The 27,833-nt window shown below is 40.6% G+C and overlaps 1 protein-coding gene across 1 annotated transcript in view; it reads left to right on the top strand.

Moving 5' to 3' along the window:
* Nucleotides 1–27,319, top strand: part of SLC24A4 (solute carrier family 24 member 4) — a gene marked incomplete at its 3' end in the record, with an annotated part of 97,153 nt that extends 69,834 nt beyond the window's left edge. Inside the window, exons 10-17 of the mRNA XM_082484737.1 lie at nt 5–147; nt 5,686–5,855; nt 7,870–8,014; nt 18,967–19,133; nt 22,350–22,464; nt 24,622–24,734; nt 25,378–25,443; nt 27,167–27,319. Coding sequence (XP_082340863.1) covers nt 5–147; nt 5,686–5,855; nt 7,870–8,014; nt 18,967–19,133; nt 22,350–22,464; nt 24,622–24,734; nt 25,378–25,443; nt 27,167–27,319 — 1,072 coding nt within the window. The remainder of the gene's footprint in view (nt 1–4; nt 148–5,685; nt 5,856–7,869; nt 8,015–18,966; nt 19,134–22,349; nt 22,465–24,621; nt 24,735–25,377; nt 25,444–27,166) is intronic.
* Nucleotides 27,320–27,833: the final 514 nt, after the last annotated feature.

Below are 27,833 nucleotides of genomic sequence, written 5' to 3'. Positions count from 1 at the left end.
TCAGGTACAATGCGAGGATGCAAAGTTTCTTTAGCCTTAAAAGCAAGAATGTTGGAAATGGTGACACAGTCAACAATGAGCTGGAAGATGGTAATAAATGTTATACCTCTAGTTGTGATGACCCGTCCATTCCATTACTATGCAAAGGTAAGGCTGAGCAGACAGGACTTGAAAAAAAAAGTAGTTCACAGGATATCCTTTTGTTTTTTTCTTTAATGCAATCGAAACAGTTACTGTTCAATTGTAAGCAGGAATTTTTATTGGGTTAACTTCACAATTCAGCAGTCAGACTGCCAGATGGAAAAAAAACAATCTTTTTTTTTTTATATTCTGAAAACAAGCTGCTTTGCACATTGGCAGTTTTGATCCCTTCTGATCTCCTGTTCAGTGACAAGCTACAACACTGTGAAAGAAATATTATTTTTTTTTTGCCAGGAAGAAGGTAATTTTCACTTCAAAAATTAGATTGGAACTAGAAGCTGAGACTTGGGTGTTGAAGGAAAGGACATGGGCAGATCAGTGGGCAAGAGGGATTACGTGTTGAGTTCAGATCCTCAGAAGACTGGCTTTTATATGCCTAAATAGCTCTGCATACTTTGCCAAGCACATATGTAAAATTGAGAAATGCAGGTTCTTTGCTGTCCATGTCTTTGTCATAAAGGGAAAGAAGATGATACCCAGCTTCTGGTACTGAAGGTAAGCAAATATACCTGGGTATTTTTGGCTTTTTTGTAAGCCTGTTTTTAACATTGTCTTACCCTCTTCCCTTCCATTCCCTCTTTTCTCTGTAGAACAAAATCATTCCTACCTTCAAAGCACAAACCATATAATTTAGTGAGCTCTTGGGCTACTCTTAATGAGTGAGGTCTCCTTGCTTTGTTCTTTGCAGACTGAGCTGAGCAGCAGTGTAGGTAGCATTTGGAAAAGTCCTCATATAATAACAAATAGCAGCAAACAGGAATTCAGGGCAGGCTCAGAGAAGCCCACTCTTTTCTGCTTTCAGTGTTTAGGCTGGGATCTCTTCAAGGTAGGTGTTGTCACTTACTACAGGTTTATGCACTGATATTCTGGTCTCAGATGTCAAGCTATGTTTAGACATAGTTTAACAGAGATTTAAAATTACTTCTCATAGGACATTGTAGCATAATTAAATGCAGATGTCTTTCAAATACTTTGATCTCATTTTACAATGAATTTTTGTGAACATTAAGTATGATATAGTGAAGCCTGTCACTTGGATGTGGAGGTACGTAAATACAAGGTTCAGAGGATACCTCCTAGGGTATCTTCCTCCAACCTGGCCTTGAGCAACTCCAGGGATGGGGCCTCCACAACTTCCCTGGGCAATTTGTTCCACTGCCTCACCACCCTCAAAGTGAAAAATTTCTTCCTAATATCTAATCTAAATCTCCCCTCTTTCAGTTTGAAGCCATTCCCGCTCATCCTATCACTACATGTCCTTGTAAAAAATCCCTCTCCAGCTTTCTTGTAGGCCCCCTTCAGATACTGGAAAGCTGCTATAAGGTCTTCTCTGAGTCTTCTCCAGGCTGAACAACCCCACCTCTCTCTGCCTGTCCTCATAGGAGAGGTGCTCCAGCCCTCTGATCATCTTTGTTGCCCTCTTCTGGACCTGCTCCAACAGGTCCATGTCCTCCTTATGTTGAGGGCTCCAGAGCTGGGCATAGTACTCCAGGTGGGGTCTCACGAGAGTGGAGTAGAGGGGCAGAATCCCCTCTCTCGCCCTGCTGGTCACGCTGCTTTGAATGCAGCCCAGGGTGTGGTTGGCTCTCTGGGCTGTGAGCGCACACTGTCAGCTCATGTAGAGCTTTTCATCTACCAGTAACCCCAAGTCCTTCTCAGCAGGGCTGCTCTCAATCCCTTCATCCTCAGCCTGTATTGATACTGGGGGTTGCCCTGACCCAGATGCAGGACCCTGCCCTTGGCCTTGTAGAACCTCATGAGGTTCTCACAGGCCCACTTCTCGAGCTTGTCCAGGTCCCTGTGGATGGCATCCTGTCCCTCAGGACAACCATACCACGCAGCTTGGTGGTGTTGGCAAACTTGCTGAGGGTGCACTCAATTCCAACATCCATGTTACCAACAAAGATGTTAAATAGTACCAGTGTGTCCTCTCTAGCCACTGTGTGGTAAAGGGTTGATAGCACAGAGTGCTATCGGAGTCCACCTATTTTCCTTTCAGGAAATGTGAAGATAATTTAATGCTTGTGAAGAACACGCAGAACTTTTAGGAAAAGGAGCAAGAAAGCTAATAAAAACCTGTACTCCTGAGAATGGTGTCTCCACTAGCAACTGTCCACAGCAGATTTTTTCTCTAATTTCCCTCAGAGATGCACTGCAACTGCAGTTTCAGTCAGATTCCCTTTGCCTTCTCCAGCACCCATTACATAACTACATGCTGCGCTGGAGCATTGTTCAAAGTGTGAGAGTGTAGATATTATCATAGGCAAACCTACCTGCGATGAGAGAGGAGATGAAGAAGAGATTAAGAAGGTGACAGGTTTTGAAGTGAGGAGTGGGAGAGGAGGATGGCAGTGTTAGCCGAACTGCTTTGTAGATGGGATGCTTTATGTGTCAAGAAGCTGTCCTAGAAAACCATCACATGGCTGCCTGTTGCATCTGCTTCCTGTTGAGTCAAAATATGCCATGACCTATCAGTGACTCCCTGTTACTTGACACTTGGCTGGCTTCATAAGCTGAGCTGCACCAGCACCAGCCACTTTCAGAAACAGGAGCACTGCTAGTAGCAGGGAAGAGAAGTAGAGCAGGCCTCTGCCTTACCTCTAGCCAGTGGTTAGCAAGGTTCAGGATCCACCAAAAAACCTCCCTTGGCTTTACCAAGGTGTAAATCTAACCTTAATCTGATTTTCCACAGGAGGAAATTCTGATTACTTCCTAAAAAAGATCAATTGCTTTGGGTGAGGAACTTTCTTCCTGCCAAGGATGGTTAGTCTGTTGCTCAAGGTGCAGATAAAAGGGGAGTCCACATGCTGCACAGCTCTTTTATGCTTCTAAGTTTTATTACTTTTAAGAGCTTCAAATGGTACAATATAAAAGCTTCCATTACTTAAGTCTCAGAGGGAAAAATAAGAGCTTTTCACCATGAGTTAAATTCAATTTCAAGGGCAAGTTCTACACACACAGGTAAAGGCAAGATATTTGTACTTCGTGAATAGCACTCCTATTTTAAAAGTACAAACATGTGGTTCACTGCCTGTGGCTTTTATTATGTTGACCCAAATTTCCACCAGGTGGCATGGTACAATTCCTGCCTAAAACCAGAAACTTGAAAAAAGTGGGTTTTCAAGGTCCTGACCAGGAGTCAGCTAAAGTCAGCAAGAAGCTTTCTGTTGATTTTGACAGGGTTGTTGGTGATGACCCTTTGTAGTGAGCAGGAAGTTTAGGTAGTTTGTTAAAAGGAAAAGCTGTTTTCAGAAGATATTGCAAAGGAGAAGCGAAAAACACTTTTCCCTGTCTCACACATTTATGAAAACTACTTTTTCAAATTCTAGGTGGACCCTGTTTATACCATATGGGGCAAAGGTATATATGTTTATGGGCACAGGGAGTGAGACTGAAGAGGTGTTATGAAAATGTAAGACCAATGTGCCGCAGTAAGTCAAAACAGCTGCAGTTGGTTATACATATTTATAGTGATGTATTCTACATCAGTGCTGGGTCTTTTGTCATGGTATTTCATCAAAGCTGAGTGTGTTTGGTCGCTCTCTCCTTAGCACTCTTAGAAACAGTTCCAGCGTAACTGCAGCACTCCCATATTTTTCCTGACGATGTAAGATACAGCAGCACTTTGGAGACTTCACTGGAGAAACTCACTTGAGAGCAGTTAATCCCATGAGACTGTTCAAAAGATATCTGGCCAGGATTGCTGTCAAACATTTCTTCTTCTTTCTCTAACTAAAGCAAATGTTATGCTACTGTGGTTGAGTCGTTTTCTCTAGGATTGGTTCCCAGGTAGCCTCATCTGTGAGGTTTGGTTCCTAGGAAGCTTGTCTGGCTATATATTCCTTCATAGATCTCTAACTGTAAAAGTCATTGGAATGGACGTGCTCCTTATTTGCATAATCAGCTACAGTACTCAACAAGGTTAATTTGTTTTAGATGTCGGGGCAGGGGGAGGGTAATTGCTGCTTTGTGTTTACCAAATGCAAAATTACTACTAGTTCTATTCTCCATTAGAGATATTAAGCTGCAAAACAAGACTACCAAGTGGATTCTTTGAGTAGGACATATTTCTTTGTGAAACCCAAGATCTCTTTATGACACTTCAGGTGACGCCGGTGTAGTCATTGAAAACTCATTTTAGCGAAACAAAGCAAGACACTCAAAAGATATAGCTGTTTACTGGTGATTTACAGGCTTGCTAGGTTTTTCTTGTTGAACAATAATGGAAGGATATATTTCTTCAACGTCAAATATGTTAGAAGATGCTTGAGACAGCAAAGCCTCTTTTGCATGATGAGATTTACATGCATGCATGAATCCAGTTTTCTTCCTGAAAATATTTCAAAAATATTTCAACATGGTAACAATACAAGAAAATAACAATACAAATTTCTGTGTGTTTAGAACAGGTCCATTTTAATTCCTTTGTTTGAGTTGAATGTTTTCTTAGATTTCCTTTGCTTCCTGACTGGAACCATGCACTAATAATTATCTTTCACTTCTACCTCCTAAATTCTCTTCCTCTTCTTAATGTAAGTAACTTAATGCCAAAGGGGACTGGGAGGGTGAAGCCAAGCTAAGCAAAGCAGAAAACAAGCAACAAATAATTTTGTTGGGTTTTTTTTTTCCCCCATACATATTATTAATATTTATATATATATATTAATAAATAATATTTATTACAGTCATATGCCTATTTCCTGCCCTGCTTTCTAACACCACATGGGTATGTCTCCTGTCTGCTGAGCCTTGCCCTGCTTGCTATGTGTAGTCTGTAGCATTTGTGAGAATATTGGTTTGTTGTTGAGCTCTTAAAGTCTTTGCCTGTACTTGTGTTGATTCCCCATGTAATTTTGTCTCTCTATTTGTGTTCTTAACACAGTAGAACAAACCTCTTAACCTTGGTACGGGTTCCTTTATATTACCAAAGGCTTACTTATAACATACATTTGTTCTTAACAATTGTTGTTTTTTATCATTTCAAATCTCGTCATGTTAGAGATATTGATAATATTCTGTGAAGGTAAAGTGAAGAGTTGTAAAAGGTGTGGGCACAACATTAGGGACTTCTGGGTGTGCAGCTCCTTGATCCTAGTGGGATAGCTTTAGAGGTTTCAGGAGCGCTGTCTACACTGCCACAGTGCAAGTGCTTTTAGAGAAGGCTTACAAAACTGTAGTGGGACATAAGCAAAGAAAACTGGTCCTACAGCATGAATGGCTGGGTAAAAACTGCTCCCACTCTCCTGAGAGTGGGTTGGTGGCTACCTTAGCAGAGTGAAATCCCTTTTCAGCATGTGATCTGAACGAAGTGCACAACTGATGAGCAGATTCACCAGGCTGCAGAAAAATTATAAGAAAGTCACTTGAAAACTCATGTATTCAGATGGATATTACCCCCATCTGCACCTGAAAAGAATGACTCTGGGTGATGGGAAGCATGGTAAGATCAATTCCACAACTGACTCTGTCCATTGTGATCATTAGTGAAGGGGATGCAGCAGTATGGCAGAAACAGTGTTGTGATGGTGGATGAGATCATCTGCTCCAGTCCCCCCAAATACCGGTTCCCTGAAGCTGGATTACGGATTATGATTACAAATAAGTTTGGACCACGCACCAGAATGCGGATGGCAAGCCGGCTCATCATTAATGAGGTAGGTCCATTAAGAAAACAACAAATGACTATGAGGCAGAGGGGTTGCCAAAGAGCCGTGCTCATAGTGATTTTGGAATTCGGATTCTCCCATGTTCCTAGGGACAGACTAGAGCTGTGTCTTTCTCTAGAAGCTATGCCACGGCAGATTTGAAGGTGGATTCCCAGCTGGTCATGCTGCCTGTCTTAATGGGAGGGCAGTCACCAAGGAAGGACTCCCTTACCTCCCTGCCAGAAGATGCCTGTTTCAGGGTGTATGTGTGTGTATGCATGCACATTTGGATTTTATCTGCAGCAGCAGAATTGGTTTTGATCATTAAAACAGTGGTCAAGCTAAAAAAGAATAATGGACAGGGCAACCAAAAATCTGTAAGAACTGTTCTTATATTAGCAGCACATCAGGATCATATCAGATATTTGCTTGCCTCTTTAGTCTTCAGTGTAGTCCTCAGCTCAAAATGAAAAAGGACCAAAATACTTTCATGAGTGGAATTTGCCCTGGACAGTTTCAGTTAACTCTTACTTGATGTATTGTCACCACCATATATTGCTTGTTTCATACCCTACAGCTAAAATGACAAGACTGGCCAAGTGATGCTGTTCTGAGCTTGTATGAAGCACTTGAGGGGAAATCTTTGACCTGCCAACCTTGGCTTCTATGAAAGCAGGATTTTATCCTTTGCTCCCTACAGTGCCAAATATGAGAGGTTTTTACTCTGGCAAATAAATTAATGTCAGTAGTTTAGGAAATAAAATCTTTAGCATGATCCTAGAATTTGAACATTGTAACACAGTTTCTGAGTCTATCCACATTGTGAATACCCCAATGAAAGAAAGCAGCACTAATGTATTTTTAACAGAAGTCCGATTTAACAGTAAAACAGTGAAATGTTTATTAGGAAGTCAGCTTGGTGGCATACAGTAAAGAGCAGAAGACCAGATAGGGCACAGAGCAGCAGTCGACTTTGTAAAAGTTCTGCTTTGAAAGCAATTCGTTGATCTGAAAAAAATTCTTTCTTAATGGATATGTGCAGAGAGAGCTAATACCTGCTAGTTCAGCGTCTGCAAAAAACATTCGCTAAACCAGAGCGTTCTGGATCTATGTTCTTATGTATTCTCATTGCCAAATTTCTGCTAAGTATTCAGATATCGGTTTTCTCTCTTTTTAATTACAGTGTGTTAATACCAGTTTCAGAAATTTTTTGTGTTGTGCAGTTACTTTATTTTTCAAGGCATTTCACAGCACTTTTTAGGAAGTTGCAACAATTTGTCATGAAAAAGAGAACACCTATTAACCCTGCATTATCTCATCTAACAAACTAAAATATTTTTTTGATAAGAGTAGGAAATCACTGTTACATCTCACATTCTCCGATGTATTAATGGGTATATATACTGATGTTTAAAACCTATCTTTGTCATTGTTGTACTATGTTTTGAAACTGTAGCAGTCTTATACATGTCTGCAGGGGCAGTTATGAGCTTCATGAAAGTATCTACTCAGACAAGGGCAACAGGGGTTAGTCTTGCTTTTGAAATTTTAAGTCGGACCTTTACATTTACCTCAAGGAATGGGGATGAGAAGGAGGGAAAGGAGTCAGGCCTGAGTAGGAGAGATCCTGGGTAATAAGTCATTCATAAACCAACTCTATTAGTGTGGAAATGTATTGAGTGTTACCACTAGATTATGGTGCTGTTGCTGGTTTGAGTGGGAACCGTAGCGTGAGAAGTGCTTCAGAATAACCACGCTTATTAAAACATGGTGTGGAAGAACAGATATGACAACTGTCTTCATCATGGCTTGAAAGACTCCTGCCAGTAATTTTGAGGTGGATGGTCAACGCTGGCCTGATGAAGACAGGTAGGTCACAGACAGATTTATTTGTTGCTGACCGGAAGGAAGGCTTTGTGGAGAAACATCACAGCTTACGTGGGGCTGGATAGACAGCAAAATTCAAATTTAACAAAGTCAATATTTTCCAAACTATGGCAGTTTTGTCTTTGACACTATGCAGCGTCAGCGGTTAATCCAATCTGCCAACGGCTCGAGCAAACCACTTCAGAATGGGAGACATCAGAATATTGAAAATGGGAACATCCCTGTGGTGAACCAAGAGGAGGAAAATGAACAGGACAATCTATCTCCTTTTTCATTGCCAGGTAAGGTTTACTTTCCAGGTTTTTCTGTAGGGAAACAGAAGATAATTAAAATGCCAAACACTGGGTTGTAAGAAAAGACAACGCATGTGGGGAGAGAGGAGCACGGGGATTGATTTGGCTGTCTGAAAGCTGAATTTAATGACAGTAAAACTGGGCTGGAGGCTAAATGGCTAAAAGTAGATCCGAGGAAAGTGTATTCCAGCCATCCTGCACAATAATGGTAAAGTCCTGGTTTGCTAGCGGCAGAGGGAAAGCAGGTAAGGCAGGTTTATATTACAAAACATGTCAGACCAACCCAATAAGTACTGCATTGGTAGTAATTTTGAAGTCAACAGTTAATAATGCCCTGCTGGAAATTGCCAGAGGCAGCAAGGTGTATAAATATATAACAACTTGATTTAGTGACTGTAGGGGAGGCTTCTTGGATGAAGATGAAGAAAGGTTTAGAGGGAGAAAGAGTGTTTAATATCTTTGACAGTGTTTAAAATTCATGGAATAGCAGTATGTAATAATATTCACTTTCTGAATTTTTTTGGAAACTCTTTGGTGTGAACAGCTATATATAACCAACATTTTTATGTTGGTGCCCTTAGCACATTGCAGGTTAACTCTCCCCCAAATGCTTTGGAGATTAGATAGCAGAGATTAGATCACACCTCACAGACATGTAGTCAGTAGTCATCTGTCACACAGTTCCTGTTGAACACAAGTATTACTTGGCATAAATGAATGTCACATGCAGTGAGAAAGAAGGAAGAATTTTCCATGTTGGGTATGAGTCTAGTTTCTTAGAGATCCCGTTGCTTCAGTTGCTGTCATTTTAGAAGAGGTGTTTGTGACTGAACAAACATTGAAGCACACTCTGTGAAAACCAGATAAAACCGTATGTTTTCATATGTGACTGTACTGTGTGCTCTTACAGGAGCTTCTTGCAGTCGGCAGTTACGGGCTTTCATCGGAGGTGACGAGTGGAAACAAATGGATTCACTGAAGATAGGCCCATTAGATGGGCTCCTGATAATCAATGAGACAATGAAAAAAATGTTTTTACTGTATGGTGAAATAAGGGATCCAAATCAGCAATATGCTTGTGCGTATGCACATGTTAATAATAACAACAACAACAATAATAATAACAACAGTAACAGTAATAACCAATTTCTAAAGAACGAAAATGCCTCCCCAAACCACTTTAAAAACGCAGGACTCAATGCACACATTGGCAAAGGAGATTTTTTAACTGAGTTGTTTTTAACAAGTTTTTGGATTCAAATTTTAATTAGGGCAGTGCAATCATGCGTTTCTTTTTGCATTCCAGGACAGTGCAGGAAACTTCAAATATGGCAGACATTACATGGAGACCAAATTGCCATATTTGGATTTGTTCAAGACTAAGATAACTTCTTTATGAATAAAAAATAGATTTTGGAGCAGAGCTTCCTAACTGTGTGACATTCACAGTAGACAAAATGCTTTGAACTAAGGAGGGAGGGAGTTATTAGTTGAGCCATTGGCCTTTTTTAAATGCAGTTTTTCTGCATTTTTGAGAAAGTCTTTAAAGATAATTGAGGTGTAACAGGCCAAATTGAAACCACTGATGATACAGTTCATACTGGAATGGAGCAAAAGTTCAACATCAATTCTAAGAGTTTGCGTAAAAGTGGTAAAGTGATTGTTTAAAGTCCTCATCGTTATCTTCAGGTGTTGTTACTCCTCTGTTGTCTGGAGATGCTTATCTATTGGTTGGATTGTCATTGCTCAACTCGTATATTCTGAGGGAGAATTCTTTTATTTTTGCTTTCAGAAGCACCACTTTAATAACTTCGGAGAAAATGTGAAGAACTAGCATCGTGCTTTGTTGGTGTTTAAGTACTGTGGCCCAATCAGTAGCCTAAAAAAAATCCTGACATTTAAAACTGGCTTTAGGCAAAAGGTAGCTTGCAGACAGTTTCCCAGAATCCCCTCTCTTTTACTTTTGATATATTTTCAGGCCAGGAATAAGGCACATACATTTTCTAAAGATCAGAAGTTCATGTATTCTTTCAGTACTATAAAGAGCTCTACGAAGAATAGGCTTTCACTTTTCAATAGGACTTTCCAAGTCAACTGCTTACAGTGTGCTAAGTAGAAAATTCACTCCGGTATTTTAAGAGCTGCAAGAGAAATGGCTGTGAATTGGCCCAAACCTTTTTTTTTTTTTCCTGCTGTCCTGTAGTCACCTTTTTTAGCCTAGTTTGGGGTTTGACTTTGCTCCTTCAAAATATGTATTCTGGATCCTTTTGCAAGTACAAGTTTTTTTCTGAAACAGAAATAAATGTAAGTGAAATTTAAAGCACTGCATCATCTCTGAGTGATTCCCAGTAATCATTTGCCATCTGTAAGTCTTTTGCTTTTCGTTCTCTTTTATCCTCTGTCAATGGCAGTGCTCAGCAGTAAATGTCGGGCTGTAGCGTGCAGAAATAGAGAAAAAAAATCATTACATGAAAACAGTCTCAAACTACAGCATCCAGCCTAGATCACATATGTCAGACATCCAGAGAGATTCACCCCCGGGGTGTGGTTCAGGTCCATCTTGAAACAGGAGGCAACACGTAGTTTTTATGGAAACTACATATGGTATCATACAAACCAGCCTTTGCTTTTGGTTTCTATGTGGGCAGAAACATTCTCTTTAAAACAGGAGTTTCTTTCTTGACCTAACCTTTAGGTCATGATGATTTTCTTCCATGAGAAAGGCTCGTTTGATGCTTTACAATTTGGTTACTCTACAGTTGTTTGGAAAGAGGTCTTAAACTTTAAAAAAACCCCAAACGGATCAGAATAAAGCAGGATGAAACTGAACGGGCATATGTTGACAACAAAATGATGTGTAAAAGCCCTTGCATAGTTCAGTGGTCTTTTAGAGTCCAGACTCAGAAAAGCAATTCTATGCAGCTCTTAATGGATGCTTAAATCTCACTCACTGTCACGTGTCCAGGATCCTTTAAAATACTCAGTATTCTCAGCTCCTCCTGGTTCACAGAAATGAAGAACTCCTTCTCTTACAGGATTGGACCATGGATGCTTTATGTAAGTCGTGATGGGTGTTAGCTAAAATAGGAATAATAATTCCCAGAGCTAAAACGAGATGGCAATAAAGGAGATTAGCAATCCTCCCCTTTCTTGTATGGATCCAAAATACAAAGACAACATGTAGGATAGAAGCAAAAAGGAATTAACAGTATCTACTAAAATAATAAAAAACGTTTGTACTTGGTCAAACAAAATGTTTATCTTGCCCAATATTCTGACTCCAGTCATGAGTTTATGAAGAAGCCTGGGGAAAAATGGGACAGGACAAGTTGACCTTCAGCTGTTTTCAGCTCAAGGAACTTCCTGGACTGGGTGTAATGTCTGAGTATTTAAAAATCCTTAATGTATTTCTTCTTCATTAACCTGTCTAATTCTCATTGAATCTTTGCAAACATTTAACACCCACGTCAGCCTTTGGGTAGGAGTTTCATGGTTGTGTGAAGAACCGTCTCCTTTTACTTGCTTTGAACCGGTCTCCTACTAGCTTTATTTGATGTCTTTTGTTGGAAAAAAACATGAACAAAGCAAACCCCATGTATTTCACCTGGACACTCAGGATGCTGTAGCTTTTTGTTACATTCCTCATGGAGTTGTATGTCCTCAAGGTTGAGCTAGAGACAGAAGAGAGTTCCATGTGGAAAGCTCCATAGTTTCTGTCTCTGCAAACACTGATGCAGAGAGTTCTTTTAGCTTCTCTGCAATGCCCCTATCTTCTCAGTGATCACCAGTGGACACAGCAGACTTCCTGCTCCTAATGTATTTGAAGTAAGATTTATTGCGAATTTTGATTCCTCTTTGTAGCTGTTCCTCAGACTCTCTTTCTTCCCTGCTTTATTGTGCTTTTGCCAAAGTTTGGAAACATGACTCAAGGTGGCTGAGTTAGGAAGAGAGCCAGTTTCCATAGCTTCTGTGATGTTGTTAGAGAGAAGTTCTTCCAAGAAGGTAGTTCAGAGCAGGACCTAACTAAAGTATTCTGAAATGCTTTTTTGGAAGAGCTTTCTCTTGCCACTGCCTGTGTAATGGCACATCTACCTTAGAATTTTATTTCAGAACACAAGTGTGCTTCTGAGGCACATCTCACTGTACTGCACTGTGTTTTGTACCATGTTCTTGGACCTCATGAACCAGACTCCTTTTGTAGAAAACTAAACTGGAAAATGTGTTCCAGAAGAGCAACGAGCGTGCTCTACCTTGGAGGAGGATACACAGGATAAATTGGAAGAGAAGTGGGCAAGGCTTTCATTTAGTAACTCATCACTTCACTCTGAAAGGGCAAAGAGGGACTTGAGTAAGTCAGTCTATAAATCCCAGTTCTCCCTTAAAAGAATATTGATGAAGTAGACAGCAAGGTTAAAACATACAAAATAAACCATGCCAAAATCCAGCCAAGTCAAAGAAGACACGGGGAGTACCTCTGCTCAATCACATTTTATTTTTGTTGCATATTGTCCTCTGTAAACCTGAAGTAACTGAGAGTGAAGCTTGTTTCTGCATACTGGAGCAAATTTTTTTTTCCGGACCACTTCCCCCCGTACCAAAAATATGTCTTTAAGAGAAAATTATTGGCACAAATCTGAATATGCAAAGTGTGGTAAAGGCACAGGCTGAAAATAGAAATCTGTGTTGTTTTGGACAGATCTCATCGTCTGGAATTTGGAACTTGTCTTCTGGAAAATGGAACTTCCGAGAAAAGTGTCAGTAGCTTGGAAAATAGTCTGTTTTGGATGAGGATGAGAAGTAAAACCTCGGTATTTTCCACAGAAAAAAAATAAAATAGTTGTTTCCAAAGCTCTGTTGCGGGAGAATTGCAATAAGAATGTTTTAATATTTCAAGCGCCCACTTGGAAGGCTGACAAAAGTTGGGCCTTCTTGGATACCCTTTCACACACTGGGTAGCCTGTCTCTGGTGTGGTAACGCAGGGAGTCTCTTGCCGCCACAGTTCCTAGGGAAAGTTGCAGAGCTGAAAGCAATAAGGATTTTCCAAGAAGGTGGAGAGGCAGCTGCTGTGTTAATTTTCAGAGCAGCAAATTGAAACCATTTTTTCTCAGAATTTTTTTTTATTTTGCAACAAAGGCATTTTTCAGTGGAAAATAATCCGGGTGGAAAATTCACAGTGGATCTAGTTTGTTATATCTAATTCAGTTGTGTCTATGTTGAGTCCCATACTTGGGACAAAAATTCACATTCCCCTGTTATGTTTTGGATACTGCACATGCTCAGAAATGAATTAGGCTTTCAGATTGGCTAAGTTACATAATTAAAGTTTTCCAACCAGTCTCAACTCTGATGAACAGCAGCACTTTCTAGCAGAAATTTACTTGCTGTCTGGGTTATTAGCTCCCAGTGTCAAGGCGTGTATGTTACTGTTACATGTTTTCAGGTTGAGACTTGAATTAATATTTCTAATGACGTGGGTGTAAATATATCTTTGTAAATGTAAAGCTTAATTAAGACCAAAGGGACAGGTGATTTAAAAATCATTTTTTTAATGTGGGAAAAACAGTTAAGGATTTTGTTGTTTTGTTTGTTTGGGTTTATTTATCCAAATGAAAAACGGTAGAGAGATTTTAAAAGATAAAAAAGGACTTTAAAAATGATGAAGTGGAGCACCAAATATATCAGCAACAATAATCTTTCTGGGCCAGCCTGGATGTGCCTTATTTTTCTTCTAAGTTTACCATTGTCAAAAGCAAAATCCCAGAAAAATAGCAATCAATAGTAAACTCCGGGAAGTTTTTCTCATTTTTCAGATAGACTTAAATTAGAGAAAACCTTTCAAGTAACTTTTCAAGTTACCTTAAATTAGAGATTTATATGAATTTATAACAATACAGTTATGAAAACCCTGTGTGCCAATTAGATTCGTGCTTTTCCTTGATGTTATAATTTTTTAGCTCAGTCAGTTACTAGTTGCCTTATGTAAGCAGATGCTTTTTTCATGTGTGAAGGTTTAGGCATGTTGTGAAGTAGCGAATGTGTGGAGCGGTGGTCCGTGCTTGACTGCCACACGTTTAAAAGGAAGATGAAGTGGAAAAGCTATCAAATTTAGTGACCTGTGGCAACTTAGATCTGACTCCTGACGGTGTAGCTGCAGACCTCAGTCTGTCTAAACTCAGTGAAAGTTTCCTGTGCAGCTTATTGACTAGGTCGGGTAGGCTGTCTGCACTATATGTGTTTGGAAGTTCTGTTTCAGATTAGCTCTACCTTGGTCCCATGGACTAAATGCCTATTATTATCTGGAGCACTTCTAAGTTTGTGCCTCTGGTGCAGCTTTTACCAAGGGAACCCAGTACTTAAAGGGGGTCAGTACTTAAAGGGAGCCTACGGGAAGGATGGGGAGGGACTCTTTATCAGGGACTGTAGCGATAGGATGAGGGGTAATGGTTTTAAACTGAAAGAGGGGAGATTTAGATTAGATATTAGGGAGAAATTCTTTCCTATGAGGATGGTGAGACGCTGGCACAGGTTGCCCAGAGAAGCTGTGGAGGCCCCATCCCTGGAGGTGTCCAAGGCCAGGCTGGATGGGGCTTTGGGCAACCTGGTCTGGTGGGAGGTGTCCCTGCCCGTGGCAGGGGGGTTGGAACTCAATGATCTTTAAGGTCCCTTCCAACCCAAACCATTCTATGGTTCTGTGATCTTGTTGGTGTGATGCAAGGCTGCTTTGTATTGCAAACTAAAGTACAGTAAATGCAGATAGTCAGGGGATTTACTTCAAGGCTACACTCCTGATGTGTGTGAGAACAGAAATGTAGTTTCACACTTTTGTACTGAGCTCCTCTCATCTCTGTGTGAATATTGTGAACAGGACAGTGTTTTTCTGGTAAAAAGGCACTTCCTTTTGTGCCTTAAGGAAATACTTCTTTCCTCTCGGTGCTGTGATGTGTGTTGTTGAGTTCGTTCACCAGGAGATTATCTGTATGGGAAAGTAATTATTGCAAGTGTAACATCTGGAAAGATGACAAGCCCAAAAATGTATTGAAAATTAGCAGAGGGCTTTTTGTTGTAGGGCTGCTGCTTCGTTTTCAGAAACACTGTAATCAGGCCTTTCAGCAATGATATCTCTCTGAAATACTTGGCATGCTTGGCTTCTGGATATCTGGAGACACAGAAAAAATGGATGTATAAAGTAGGAAAACAACTTCACGCGAAAAAACTCAACTTTTACAGCAGGGTGAAGTGAACAGGATATAGACCAGTGTTACTTTCTGTAATAAGGCAATATTCTTTCATTATTGTCATGGGAGCTGTAACAAACAAAATACACCTTTCCTCAGCTATGTGGGTTGCCGCAGGAGCCTCCAGACCCAGGGCTCACAGGAGAGACCAGTACTGGTATTAAAACAACTGAGCTAAGGCCTTGTAATGGGACTATTTGCCTGGTTTTGCAGAACAGCTATGTATTGAATAAGAGTCTTAGTGAGGATGATAATTTTCTTCCTTGCATATGTACTAGTGAGCTATGCAACAATCATAAAACAATTTGTCATGAACTAAAAACATACCCCAATTTAACAAATTTATCACTAAATCATTTTAATGATTATTTTAGAGTGGGTTGTCAAAAACAAAACAACAGAGCCACAAGAAGTAATTTCAAAATAAATGAATTAAAAAAAAAAAAAAAATGTCAAGCTGTATATTGTTTGTGCATTCATCTAACCCAGGTGAAACGAATAAAGGCATCTGTTTCCTGAGGAAATTAAGTCTCACTTTATTGAGGTTGCTGCTAAACTTACTAAGTTCTTACTTAACTACCAAGTTACAGCATACAAGTAGACTTCTTTAGCATTGGGTGCCACACAAGTTCTTTGACTCAGCGTAGTAGGAACTGAAGAAAATGACCGGAGTCAGAACCAAGGCCAGACCATAGAATCATAGAATGGTTTAGGTTGGAAGGGACCTTAAAGATCATTGAGTTCCAACCCCCCTGCCACGGGCAGGGACACCTCCCACTACACCAGGTTGCCCAAAGCCCCATCCAGCCTGGCATTGAACATCTCCAGGGATGGAGCTTCCGCAGCTTCTCTGGGCAACTTGTTCTAGTGCCTCACCAACCTCAAAGTGAAAAATTTCTTCCTAATATCTAATCTAAGTCTACCTTCTTCCAGTTTAAAGCCATTCCCCCTTGTCCTATCGCTACAAGCCCTGGTAAAAAGTCCTTCCCTGGCTCTCCTGAGGCCCCCTTTAGGTATTGGAAGGCTGCAATAAGGCCTCCCCAGAGTCTTCTCTTCTCCAGGCTGAACAATCCCAACTCTCTCAGCCTGTCCTCATAGGAGAGGTGCTCCAAAGATATACTTAAAGGTTTATATAGAAGTTTACAAAAGCTGGGAAACCCTGACAAAAAAAGAGAAGCCAATGTAAAGTGTGTCAAGTAGGCTGCTTTGGCTATGGTGGTTGAGAACTATTCCGGGCTAACTGCAAATGTCTAGTCAGCTGCTCTGTTAACCCAGCAAAACCCAGACTTTGTTCCCCAAAGTCTGAAGCCTGGTTGCGGTGTAGTGAACGTAAATGTCACTTCCACAAAAAGCTGTAAAAAACAGTTCTGATTCATGATGTTGTGTGGATAAAGCAGCACCACTAATAGAGCCAGGAATTTTCATCTGACACACGTCCATTCAAACTGAGTGAAGATAAGGGAAAGGCAAGTCCTCCTCCACTAATATTTTTGTTTTCCTGGACCTGGGCAAGTATAGCAGTGCCAGCGGCAAGGCACTGTGAATTCTCACAGTTACGCATTTGTTTAAGTAATTTGGGGCATTAGACAGGATCCCTGACAAGATACATGTTCCCCAGCAGAGGCTGACTGCGTATGTTTATTCTCTAGTTGTTCCCCACACATTTTTGTTTCTTTTGTTCTTGTTATTGAGAAACAGGACTGAATCTCTTGTGTGTAGCAGCACTGAAGTCAGTCAGATTACACCCACATCAGATCAGAATCGGATCCATAATTTTTTCCTGTCAGTCGCCCACTCGCCCTGTGCTTGGAATTACGCCCTGAGGAAATCACTGGCCTAGGCCATGCTGGGCCATACTGACTTGTTTGACTATGAACCAAGCTTGGCAGCTCGGGTAGACAAAGAGTACAGATTAACTAGGGGGAGTCTTTTAATGATCCAAACTGTAACAAATTAAACAGGGGGAGGTAGAAATTACCATAGGATATTTACAGCCTTGTGAACAGAATTAAAGTGAGATGTGAGCTAAGAAGTGTCATTTTCTGGACAGGACAGATATAACGGTTTTAAAAATCTGTATAGCAGTACATGTGATCAGAGGGAAAAAGGACTTTCCTGTAAAATCTGTAGTAGATCCCCAGTGATGCATAAAATTCTAGAATTAGAATTGACTCTAGGAGACTTCAGTAGTTTTAGTGTTAGAAGTTCCACAGACAGAAGCTAAGTGGGAATAAAGAGCCAAGCTTGGTCTGAGATTTCCTGGTGGGTTGATAGCATCTCAGGGTTCACAAGGAAATCTCAAGTTAAGGAGCTGATTCAGAACTTACCTGAGACAATTTAGTACTAGGATACATACCGAAGTAAATGATTAAAGACTTGCATTTGGACTCACCAAGTTAAATTAGACTAGTAAGTAGCCTCATAAATTACAAAAGTATTACTCATTGTTAAATGTTTTATATTTAATTCCATTGCTTCTGGTGCACATTGGTCCAGAGGACAGATTTCAACCTAATTAAATTCACTGACAAAAACTTCCATTAAACAAATCCTAAATCCCAATGTCTTTGCTGAAAGAAAATTCCTGGTGAAATTGATAGGAGCTTTTGCCGATTATTACCTGCCCCTTATAATTTAGCTAAATAACTTCACTGCAAGATGTATCTGATAATTTTCTTCAGTGCAACCAACCATTTTATTTAAAGTGGCATATATTATTAGATCTCATGCATATCATTATCAGTTAATGATGGAAATCCTTACTAGCCTAATTCTAAAATAATGTAAAGAAAACCCAAACAAATCCCACCATGCTGTTGGCTATGATGCTCTGGCTTAGCCTGATAAAAAAAATGTTATCCTACTTGCAGGATACCTCATGAAACATATAAGTGCCCCGTTTATTTATGGCCCAATTATAACATAATTCTCTTTTGTGTATTGAGATTTATGTGCACATTTACAATACTTTGTATTTTTAAAGAGTGAGAAGGTGTGTACTTGTCTTCAGTAATGACAGTTCTCTAGTATTTCTCACCAGTTGATTTTGGAGAGCTGTACGCAGGAGGTCGGTGTCTTCAGTTTCCTTTTTTAGAGATGAGAGACCATCTCAAGGTGGTGCTATATGCAGTCGGAGAGTTAACAAGTCTAGGTCTCCTAAGCACCAGTTTAAAGTTGTGCCCAAGTGACTACAGTGAGTCATGTGAAACAAGTTTGTCACGTTCATAGGTTGGGTCTGTGCTTCTGTTTCCCGTGAAAGTGTTTTCTGTTACTGCATAGAAGGTACAGGTTATTTTTACTACAAGGATTTCCAGCTTCCTTTTTAAAAGGTGGGGGCTGGGTTTTTTGGTTGGTTGTTGGTTGGGTTTTTTTTAATTTTGGATTAATAGTATACAGGTATTTGAAAGAATAACAAACCTAACTTTTAATTTTGGTTTTCAAAGCAGCCATGCATTTGAATCATTGTAATTCTTTCATGCATTTACATAGACCTCGGCAGGCTTAATTGTAAGATTCTGGATGTGGATGCAGAGCCTGACTGAGAGTGACGAGAACAAGTATAGATGAAAGGTACAATGGAAAATAAGCTGACATACACAGTTGTAAATACCCTTCTGGGATCATCTGCTGTGTTCAAAGAGGTGTAACTGGACCTGGGATAGTGATGGGAAAGCTAAACTGGTTCTTTCCTTTTTGTCCTGCAGATGGAAAAACGAACAAAATTAAATGGATTTTGACATGGCCGTTGATATTCTTGCTCTTTTGCACCATTCCAAACTGCAGCAAACCACGCTGGGAGAAGTGTTTTATGGTGACATTCATCTTATCCACTCTCTGGATTGCCTTGTTCTCCTACTTCATGGTGTGGATGGTAAGTGCCTGTAGCAGGACTTTCCATACTGCATGAAAAGTGCATCTCAAAATACATAATAGATCTTTTGTGTAGTTGTTAAAGAAAGGCGCGTAATTGTAGTGCAGTCCTGTCAGCTCATACTCTGATTATTATAATTTTAGCCTTTTGTTGCTCTTTTCTGCACGGATAATTGAGCCTTTACTGTATAGGGCCCAATACAGTACAGGAAGGTTGCAGTTTGATTTTCAAGAGAATGTGGACATCCACATCCTACTAGTAAAAGGGAGTTTAAATGAAAATGTTGAACCCTCAGCAGCTGAGGCACTTTTAGAAATTTGGCTACAGGGTCTGATACTGAAATGTGCATAAAAGCAGATGGATGGCAAATTTTGAAGACTCAGGAGCTGTGTAAAACACCTCGAGTAGACTGGAGTAATGCAAGAAAATCCTTCTTAGTGAAGAGTGTTACGATTGCTGGTATGTTTCCATTTGCCCTAGATCTGTGAGAAGCAGTGTATCAGGTGTGGATCTGTAAATTGGTGTCAATTCAGCAGCACACTTACTTGAAGATTTGAATAAGTTCCTATTTTTTCTTTCTTACCCTTTTTCAGTTTCTCAAGTTTACGTTTTCAGTCAGAGAATAGGCGTGAATAGGAAAGCTCCTCAAATCATTTCTGTGGTAGAAAAATTAGCCATACTTTTGAAGTATAGAAACTTAACTTTTTCTACGTTAAAGATGGAAAACTAAAAATTGTACATAACTGTAACTGGAAAATTGGTAGGAAGTGCTGCTGAAGAATTTAGATGCCCATTTTTCCTTTAAAAGTTAAGAAACCTTCAGCTGATTTCATACTGGAATATATATAGTCTCACATATATACACTCAGAGCCATATATATATATATACTCTTCTAGTCATGCATATGGAAGAATTTTTGTTCATGGGCTTCTTACCTGCAAAATCTTTTTTGGGTGGAGAGCATCTCCGCCGCCTTCAATTGTGTCAGGCATTTGCGAACTGCTTTATATTGATGTTACCTCTCATGGAAGATTGTGGTTTCTATACGCTTTTTGCAACTTTCTATATAAGTTTTGCATTGTAAAGTAATCCTCTTTTCTCTTAACGTAAAACGTGTTGGAGAAATTCATATGGCAGCCACTCATTCTGCCTGGCATAATTGTGCCAAAGCCACATACTAACGTCATACTGTACGTCCTTTGCAAGGCCATGCTCTGTACCTTCGCTCCATTTGTAGATACCCCCTTCACAAATGAGAAGTGTGTTCCTGAAGGCTGCAGCAACACAGCTTATTTAAGAGGCAGCTAGACCTTAACGGGCCGTTACCACTTGCAGCAGGAGAATCAAGCCCACTCCTATTTCTGAGTCACAGCTTCCCCCTGAGAATAAGGTTTGTGAGCGGGTTCCTGAAACACACCTTTTTTTTGGTCCAGTTTTCCTCACGTAAGAGACTGGCAGACTATTTCAAGAAAACAACACAGAGCCTTAAAGACTACCACCCTTAGCAGTCTCTGCAGGGAAGCAGCTGCCTGTCCCTCATTCAGTCTTCTCACTCTCACAAGGCTATTTCCTTTTCAGCTGCCTGCTCAGCCTTTTTTCTTGACATTTTTTCAGCCTTCTTTGGATGTGCCAGCTAAATACAATTTCCTGTCCTTTCCAAGAGCGCTGCTACAAGCTTCAGCCATTCCCTAAGCTCTTTTAAAGCTGCATCTGGACTCTCAGGGGGCTGTATAACCAGACTTGCTCACTTCAGGATTATATCAGGAGTCATGCAAGAAACCAATTCCTTCTTCATGTGTCGGGATAAAAATAGGTTCTTTATATCTCCACCCCTATATCACAATATAAATTGGTTGCAGTCCTTTTGAGGATGGAACCAGTGAGAATCTTGCCATTCTTGGGAATAAAAAAACCAAACACGGGTTGGGTCATGTCTGTGCTCCTCCTTAAAAGATCAGTATATCCTGTTAGAAGTACAGAAAATGGACCTTTTCCTTTGCTCATAGATGGTGTCACAAGTGGTGTCCCCCAGGTCCCATTCTCTTTAATATCTTTATCAATGATCTGGATGAGGGGATCGAATGCACCCTCAGTAAGTTCGCAGATGACACTAAACTGGGGGGGCGTGTTGATCTGCTTGAGGGTAGATTGGCTCTGCAGAGGGATCTGGACAGGCTGGACAGATGGGCTGAGGCCAATGGTATGAGGTTCAACAAGGCCAAGTGTCAGGTCCTGCACTTGGGTCACAACAACCCCATGCAGCGCTACAGACTGGGGGCGGAGTGGCTCGAAAGCTGCCCGGCAGAAAAGGACCTGGGGGTGTTGGTGGACAGCCGGCTGAGCATGAGCCAGCAGTGTGCCCAGGTGGCCAAGAAGACCAACACCATCCAGGCCTGCATCAGGAATAGCGTGGTGAGACGGACTAGGGAAGTAATCATCCCCCTGTACTCGGCACTGGTGAGGCCCCACCTCGAGTACTGTGTTCAGTTTTGGGCCCCTCACTACAAGAAGGACATTGAGATGTTGGAGCGTGTCCAGAGAAGGGCTACAAAGCTGGTGAAGGGTCTGGAGGACAAACCTTATGAGGAACGACTGAGGGATCTGGGGTTGTTTAGCCTGGAGAAGAGGAGGCTGAGGGGAGACCTTATCACCCTCTACAACTACCTGAAAGGAGGTTTTAGAGAGATGGGAGCTGACCTCTTCTCCCTGGTGACAAGTGATAGGACAAGAGGAAACGGGTTCAAGTTATGTCAGGGCAGGTTTAGATTGGATATTAGGAAGCATTTTTTCACTGAAAGGGTTATTAAACATTGGAATAGGCTGCCCAGAGAGGTGGTGGATTCACCATCCCTGGAGGTGTTTAAGAAAAGGGTAGATGAGGTGCTTAGGGACATGGTTTAGAAGTGGTGGTGTTTTTATCAGGGTAGGTTAACGGTTGGAATTGATGATCTTAAAGGTCCCTTCCAACCTCAGTAATTCTATGATTCTATGATTCTATGTTGAATAACATGACCCGAAGAACTTCTCCTTTTCACAGGGTTGGTTTTGGGCTGGTTATTCCACAATTATTTAACTTGCAAAAATGGGTAAGTATCCTGAATCTAATCCTGTCAGGGTCCACACCAGAAGTCAAAGTTAAAGAGTATGCCACAACTGTATTGGAATGAGGAGACTTGCCAAATATGATGAATTAATCTGTTTTCCTCACTGTTCAGGTGACTGTGATTGGATACACCCTTGGGATACCAGATGTGATCATGGGCATTACTTTCCTAGCTGCAGGCACAAGTGTCCCAGACTGCATGGCCAGCTTAATAGTAGCAAGACAAGGTACTGTGTCTGCTGAAGCATAAACGCAATCTTACATAGGTGCTCTGTGATTTGCTTCCTCCATACACACAAATTCTCAATGCAATTTTATTCTTTTTTTTTCTTTTATTCTTACTGTTTCAGAACCTTGTTAAAAGTGAAAACACTTTGCCTAATTATTGTGAACCAAAAAAATAATCCCGGTCCTTTTATCTTTTGCTTATTGGGACTGGGCTCACCCTAGCATTCTAGAAGGTCATTCAACACTCAGATATCCCATGCATGGTATGTATCAGTCAGGGTGAAAAGATAAAATTAGTAGACAAAACTGGAACATGAGTTATTAAAAACTACATCAAAGAGTATATGCTGACCAGCACTTGTCCATGTAAAACTTGTACTGATTTCTAGAAGACCTCTCAAACCCAGGGAAGTGAAGCGGTTTAAGAGGATCTGGCAGAAGTGATGTTGTTGCAGGCCTACTTCTCATCTAAATGCAGACCTCTTTCCTGTTGGGACATATGAATAGCCACACTGGAAAGGGTTTTATATAAATGTCAGCTATGTCCTCATCAGCTTTCCAATTGAAATTGTCAAAGGATTTCTCATGTATCTTTAAGTTTTGATTAAGGTTCTTTACATTTCATTTTTTACTTGAGAAATACCTGTAGCCACATTCTTTCCTCTTGTTGAAAAATGTTAAACCTGACTGTGATCTCCTGTACTGCAGTAGAATAAGAAAAGGTCCTAATTGTATTCTTTTCCACTATTCCAATTCCCAGAGTCTTTTTTTTTTCCAGATAGCAAGATCTCCAGCACACATCGTTGGGCAAACAACAAGAGTTCTGGAGTGATAAATTAAGTACTTGAAAGCCCCACCTTTGTAGTTTGAGATAGGAGTAGTGCTGTTAAATGTTGCCTGGTTGAAAAGAATTACATATTTAAAATATTTCATTTTCCAGATGGTATTATTGGTTGTGTACAGCAAAATCTCACAACGAGCAGTACAAAAAAGTATTCAGGATTCGTATGGAACCACCTTCCTACTAAATTAGTTGTCCATGCGAAGCATTAAAGCGAACAGATTTTTGCAAGAACAGAAGGAAAACACGTTACATTTTTTAATGAACAGACTGCTGCTTTCATTTAATTCTTCTTTAGTATTAGGCAAAACTACTGTAGGGATTGTTTCCTCTGGAAGTGAAGGTAGGCACTAGCTTGGCAAAAAGCAGCCCTGTTCTCTCAAAGGCAATACAGGGACTTTGCACTACTCGGATTCAAGAGAGATGTTTACTAACAGATTGCAGACAAATATCTAAGAAGTAGAGATGGACACTACTGTAATACAGACCTAAAGCATAACCTTTCTCTCAGCAGCTTCCTGCAAGAAGATACTGTACGTATGGTGTGGTAGTGTCTGTCTCCACTCTGTGTACTCTCAAAGTGTTTGTGGGACATGTGCCATTTACATCAGAGTTCCTCTTCCTTTCCAGTATTCACTTTGTGGAAGTGATTCAATATTTAGGCTGGTTCCTAAGGGAAGTTAGCAGGGCAGATAATTCTGCTGTCCTCATATCCATTGACACTGGTGCAGAATGAGATGCTAGCCAGTGATGAGCATTAGAAGTAGGTTTTGAATAATGCCTAGGGACTATTCACTCTTCTTTTTTTCCTTTCCTGTAGCATTTTATTGTTCCTGTAGTGCAATCACTGCTGATTAAGCCTCACAGAAGTGCTTAATTATCTTTGACTTGCATCTGGTTGGGTTCTTTTCGCGATCACTTTTCATCATTCACACGAGATAAAGGCCACATGTCCACATACGAAACCCAGTACTACAAAATCTCCAGATCCCCTGTGGCTGCAGAATGCCTAGAACAAGACTTGGGTTTTTTTAATTGGCATTGAACTTGGATGCTGAATGGTTACCACGCACCCAGTAAAGCCTCTGCAAGACACAATGAAGATGTAGATGGAGTGAGCAATTTTTGCAGTCTTTTCAGACTGTTTTCAGACATGCAAAGATTATGGAAATTTTCTCCCTACCTCGGATACTCTGGCCAGTCCAAGGGGGCTTGGATCAATGCAGATCTTTCCCCTTTAGTTTCCTCTAGCACACTGAGTAATGGTCCTATACTTCCATTTTTACCCAAAAGATTGTTTTTTTTTTCTCTGCAGGCCTCGGTGACATGGCAGTATCCAATACAATAGGGAGCAATGTCTTTGACATTCTGGTGGGCCTTGGCGTTCCATGGGGTTTGCAGACCATAGCGATTGATTCTGGATCAACTGTATGTATACTTGGCAAATCTTTTATTTGTTCTTTTTGTCTATTTAAAAAACTGTCCTAAAAAGAAAGCATGCAAATAAAATAAAATAAAAAAACCAAAAAAAAACCAACAACCTGCTGAGCATGTTATTGATTGCTAAAGAAGGTGTTATTTCTTTGCCATAGAACCTGGAGTTAAGGAAGCAATTCTTCTTCCACAAGCTGCAATTAATTCCCAGTTTGTCAACTGGAGTACATTATACTGTATAGCAGAAAAATAGCTCCATGGATATCTCTTCATGGCGCTGTCATTTTCTCGCTACACAGCTTCAAGCACACCTGTTAGTCTTCCTGTACCTTAGTCTTTTTGTCTGTAAGATGAGAATAACAGTGCATCTCTCTCTCCTGAGGATCTTCTAACATAAAATGCTGATTTTTTTAAAAAAAAAATGGAGGTGGGATTACTTATACATTTGTTTTGATTCTTTAATCTTCCCATTCTTATGATAAATCGGTCATGGATTTGCATAGTTTAAAGTATGTAAGTCAGTAACTATTGAGAACAGAAGGTGGACCATAAATTAGTAAATTGATTTCTGATCTCCAAAGCACAGTTATTATATGCTGTGCATTTTAAATGTCTCTTCTCTGTCTAATTCCCACAGGTTAAGATAAACAGCAAAGGACTGGTCTATTCAGTTGCACTTTTGCTAGGATCAGTGGCACTTACGGTAAGTATTTGAGTGTCACCAAGTATTCCAATTGCAAAATACTTATTAGGTATTTACATGTTATAGAAGGACAAAATGAAAATACTTATCCCCGAGGCATTGATTCTTGTAAGGTATCATTCTCCTAGCAATACCATGAGTTGAAGAGCTACCATTGTCCTCAGAGAGGACTGAAACCTGACATTTGGTGTAAGAGATGCTGGATACGTGTACCTCCCATTGATTTCAGTGGCAGTGTTGAAATTGTGGGATCCAATAATACTTTTGTGCTCCTGTGTCCAGCTGCATACCCCAGGCCTGTCTCTACTTTATGTTGGGACAAGACCCAGGTATGCTTCATCACCCTTTGCCCTTGTCTCTGATTTCCAAAACCAGCCTGGACTAACCAAGTGCTGTAGCCAAACCCCTCAATGACTAGTCTGCGAGGACTGTGAATAGGCATGCTAAGTGTCACTCAGCATAAGACACTTACTCTTACAACACATGACTTGTTAAGATGAAACAATAATTCAATTTCAAAAGTCAATTTTGCTGGTACTTAAGGTCTGATCCTGCTGACTCCCAGGGAACCCTCTGTGGGAAGAATCAAATCCCAAAGGTATAAAAATATCCACTTACACTAACGTCTTTCACTGACTGCCTGTGGAGGCTCTGCAGAGGCTCTGTGGAGGAGGGGCTCGTCACTGGAGATTTCACACTGTTGCATGAATAGGTCTTAGAAAACTCCACATCACCTGTGCATGACTTCAGTGATAGAATGACCAGGGCTGTTCACTCTGCCACTAACTTTCTAATGCGTTTGGTATATAAGCTGTGGGAGCCTGTTCTTTTCTGTTCTTATCCCTGTTTCTGGCATACTGCACAGTGCCTGTGAAACAGCAAAGGTGTTCTCGAGGCATTTGTATCTGATGCTGCATGCGTGTTGGCTGTTGGCACTTTGGAAAAAAGTGGGAGGATTATGCAGATGTATTACTATAATAGCTGTTCATGCTTTTCTGAAAAGAGTCTTTTCATAGCAGAAGCCATATCACCTGAGTTCGAAGCATCTATTATTGTCTCATTTGTTCTGCTGGATATCCTGAATCGCACGGAATTCAGAGACGCTTAACACCACTGAGAATAGATGCCTTCATGAGGACTTCATTGCTTTGCTACCTATAACTTGTAGCTCCCCTTAGTTCTGGAGCTGAGCAGAACATCAAAGCACACACCTCTTCTGAGGCCGTGGAAAGAATGAACGTTAGGTGTTGGTGTACTATTGGGACATAAAGGATCTGTAGGGGAACACTGGAGGGAGATGCGTTCATGTAGCTCAGTGCATTCCTTTAGTTCATACTGAATCAATGAATGCGTGCTGCCTGACTAGAACGTGCCCCAGGTGCTGAAAATGCACCACAGGCTAAAACTGAGCACTTAGGGGCCTATTTCTCAGCTACACGAAGAACTTGCGAAGGGGCCTTGAAGCGGATTCATTTAATACTTTGTAAAAGGATCTTAGGACAACTGAGAGTCGGGTCAGAGTTTGAGTTCTTAGTTTGGGCTTTTACATTCTTTTTCTTGATCAGAAAAACATATGTTGCCTTTTTGATCTAGAAAATACTGAGAACATTTTTATCTTCGTTCAGGATCTCTTAATTCAAGAGAGTCTCGTTTTTAGTTTATAATGGTTGTTTCCAAAAGTCTCCTTTGGGGCTTAATTAACTAACACTTTGTTTGCTTGCAGGTGTTTGGAATCCATGTAAATAAGTGGAAACTTGACAGGAAATTAGGCATCTACGTGTTGTTTCTTTATGCTATTTTCCTGTGTTTCTCTATATTGATAGAGTTTAATGTCTTCACCTTTGTCAACTTCCCTATGTGCCGAGAAGAACTTTAAACCACAACAAGGAGAGAGGCTGAAATTCTTCTGATGACATTTGCTGTAAATGAGAGGAGGCATTTCACGTTTCTACCTTCTTTCCATCAGTAATTTGAGTGTCGTTCCTGCTTCATCAGCTAACAAGCACTTTTACTTGTGTGGAAGGAAAGCATACCTTTCTTTTAACATGCTAGCTCGAGGCAACCAAAGCATTTTCCTCCTCTTTGGATATTGCTGCTCAGTCATACAGCTGTGTGGATCTTATGCAGAACTCTAAAATGACCCATTTCTGGGACATTCTGCTGTGGTTTTCATTCTCCTTTTGCAGACAATCGACCACCGCTGCCAAGGTTAGCAAGAGGATGGGAGAAAAATCTTTCTAGTTCTTTTGGTTTTGACATTTACTTTCCACTGAAGAATAAGAGGCAAGTTCAGAACTTTTCTTGGCTCTGTGAAAATATCCCAACTACAGGACCAGAAAGTCCAAGGCACATATCACGGCATGCACTGTTGAGGACATCATTTCCCCCTT

The sequence above is a fragment of the Vanellus vanellus genome (genome assembly GCF_965231255.1).
Source record: "Vanellus vanellus genome assembly, chromosome: 6".
Classification (NCBI taxonomy): domain Eukaryota; kingdom Metazoa; phylum Chordata; class Aves; order Charadriiformes; family Charadriidae; genus Vanellus; species Vanellus vanellus.
Note: the sequence above shows the minus strand (reverse complement) of the source record. Positions and strands in the feature narration are given on the sequence as shown.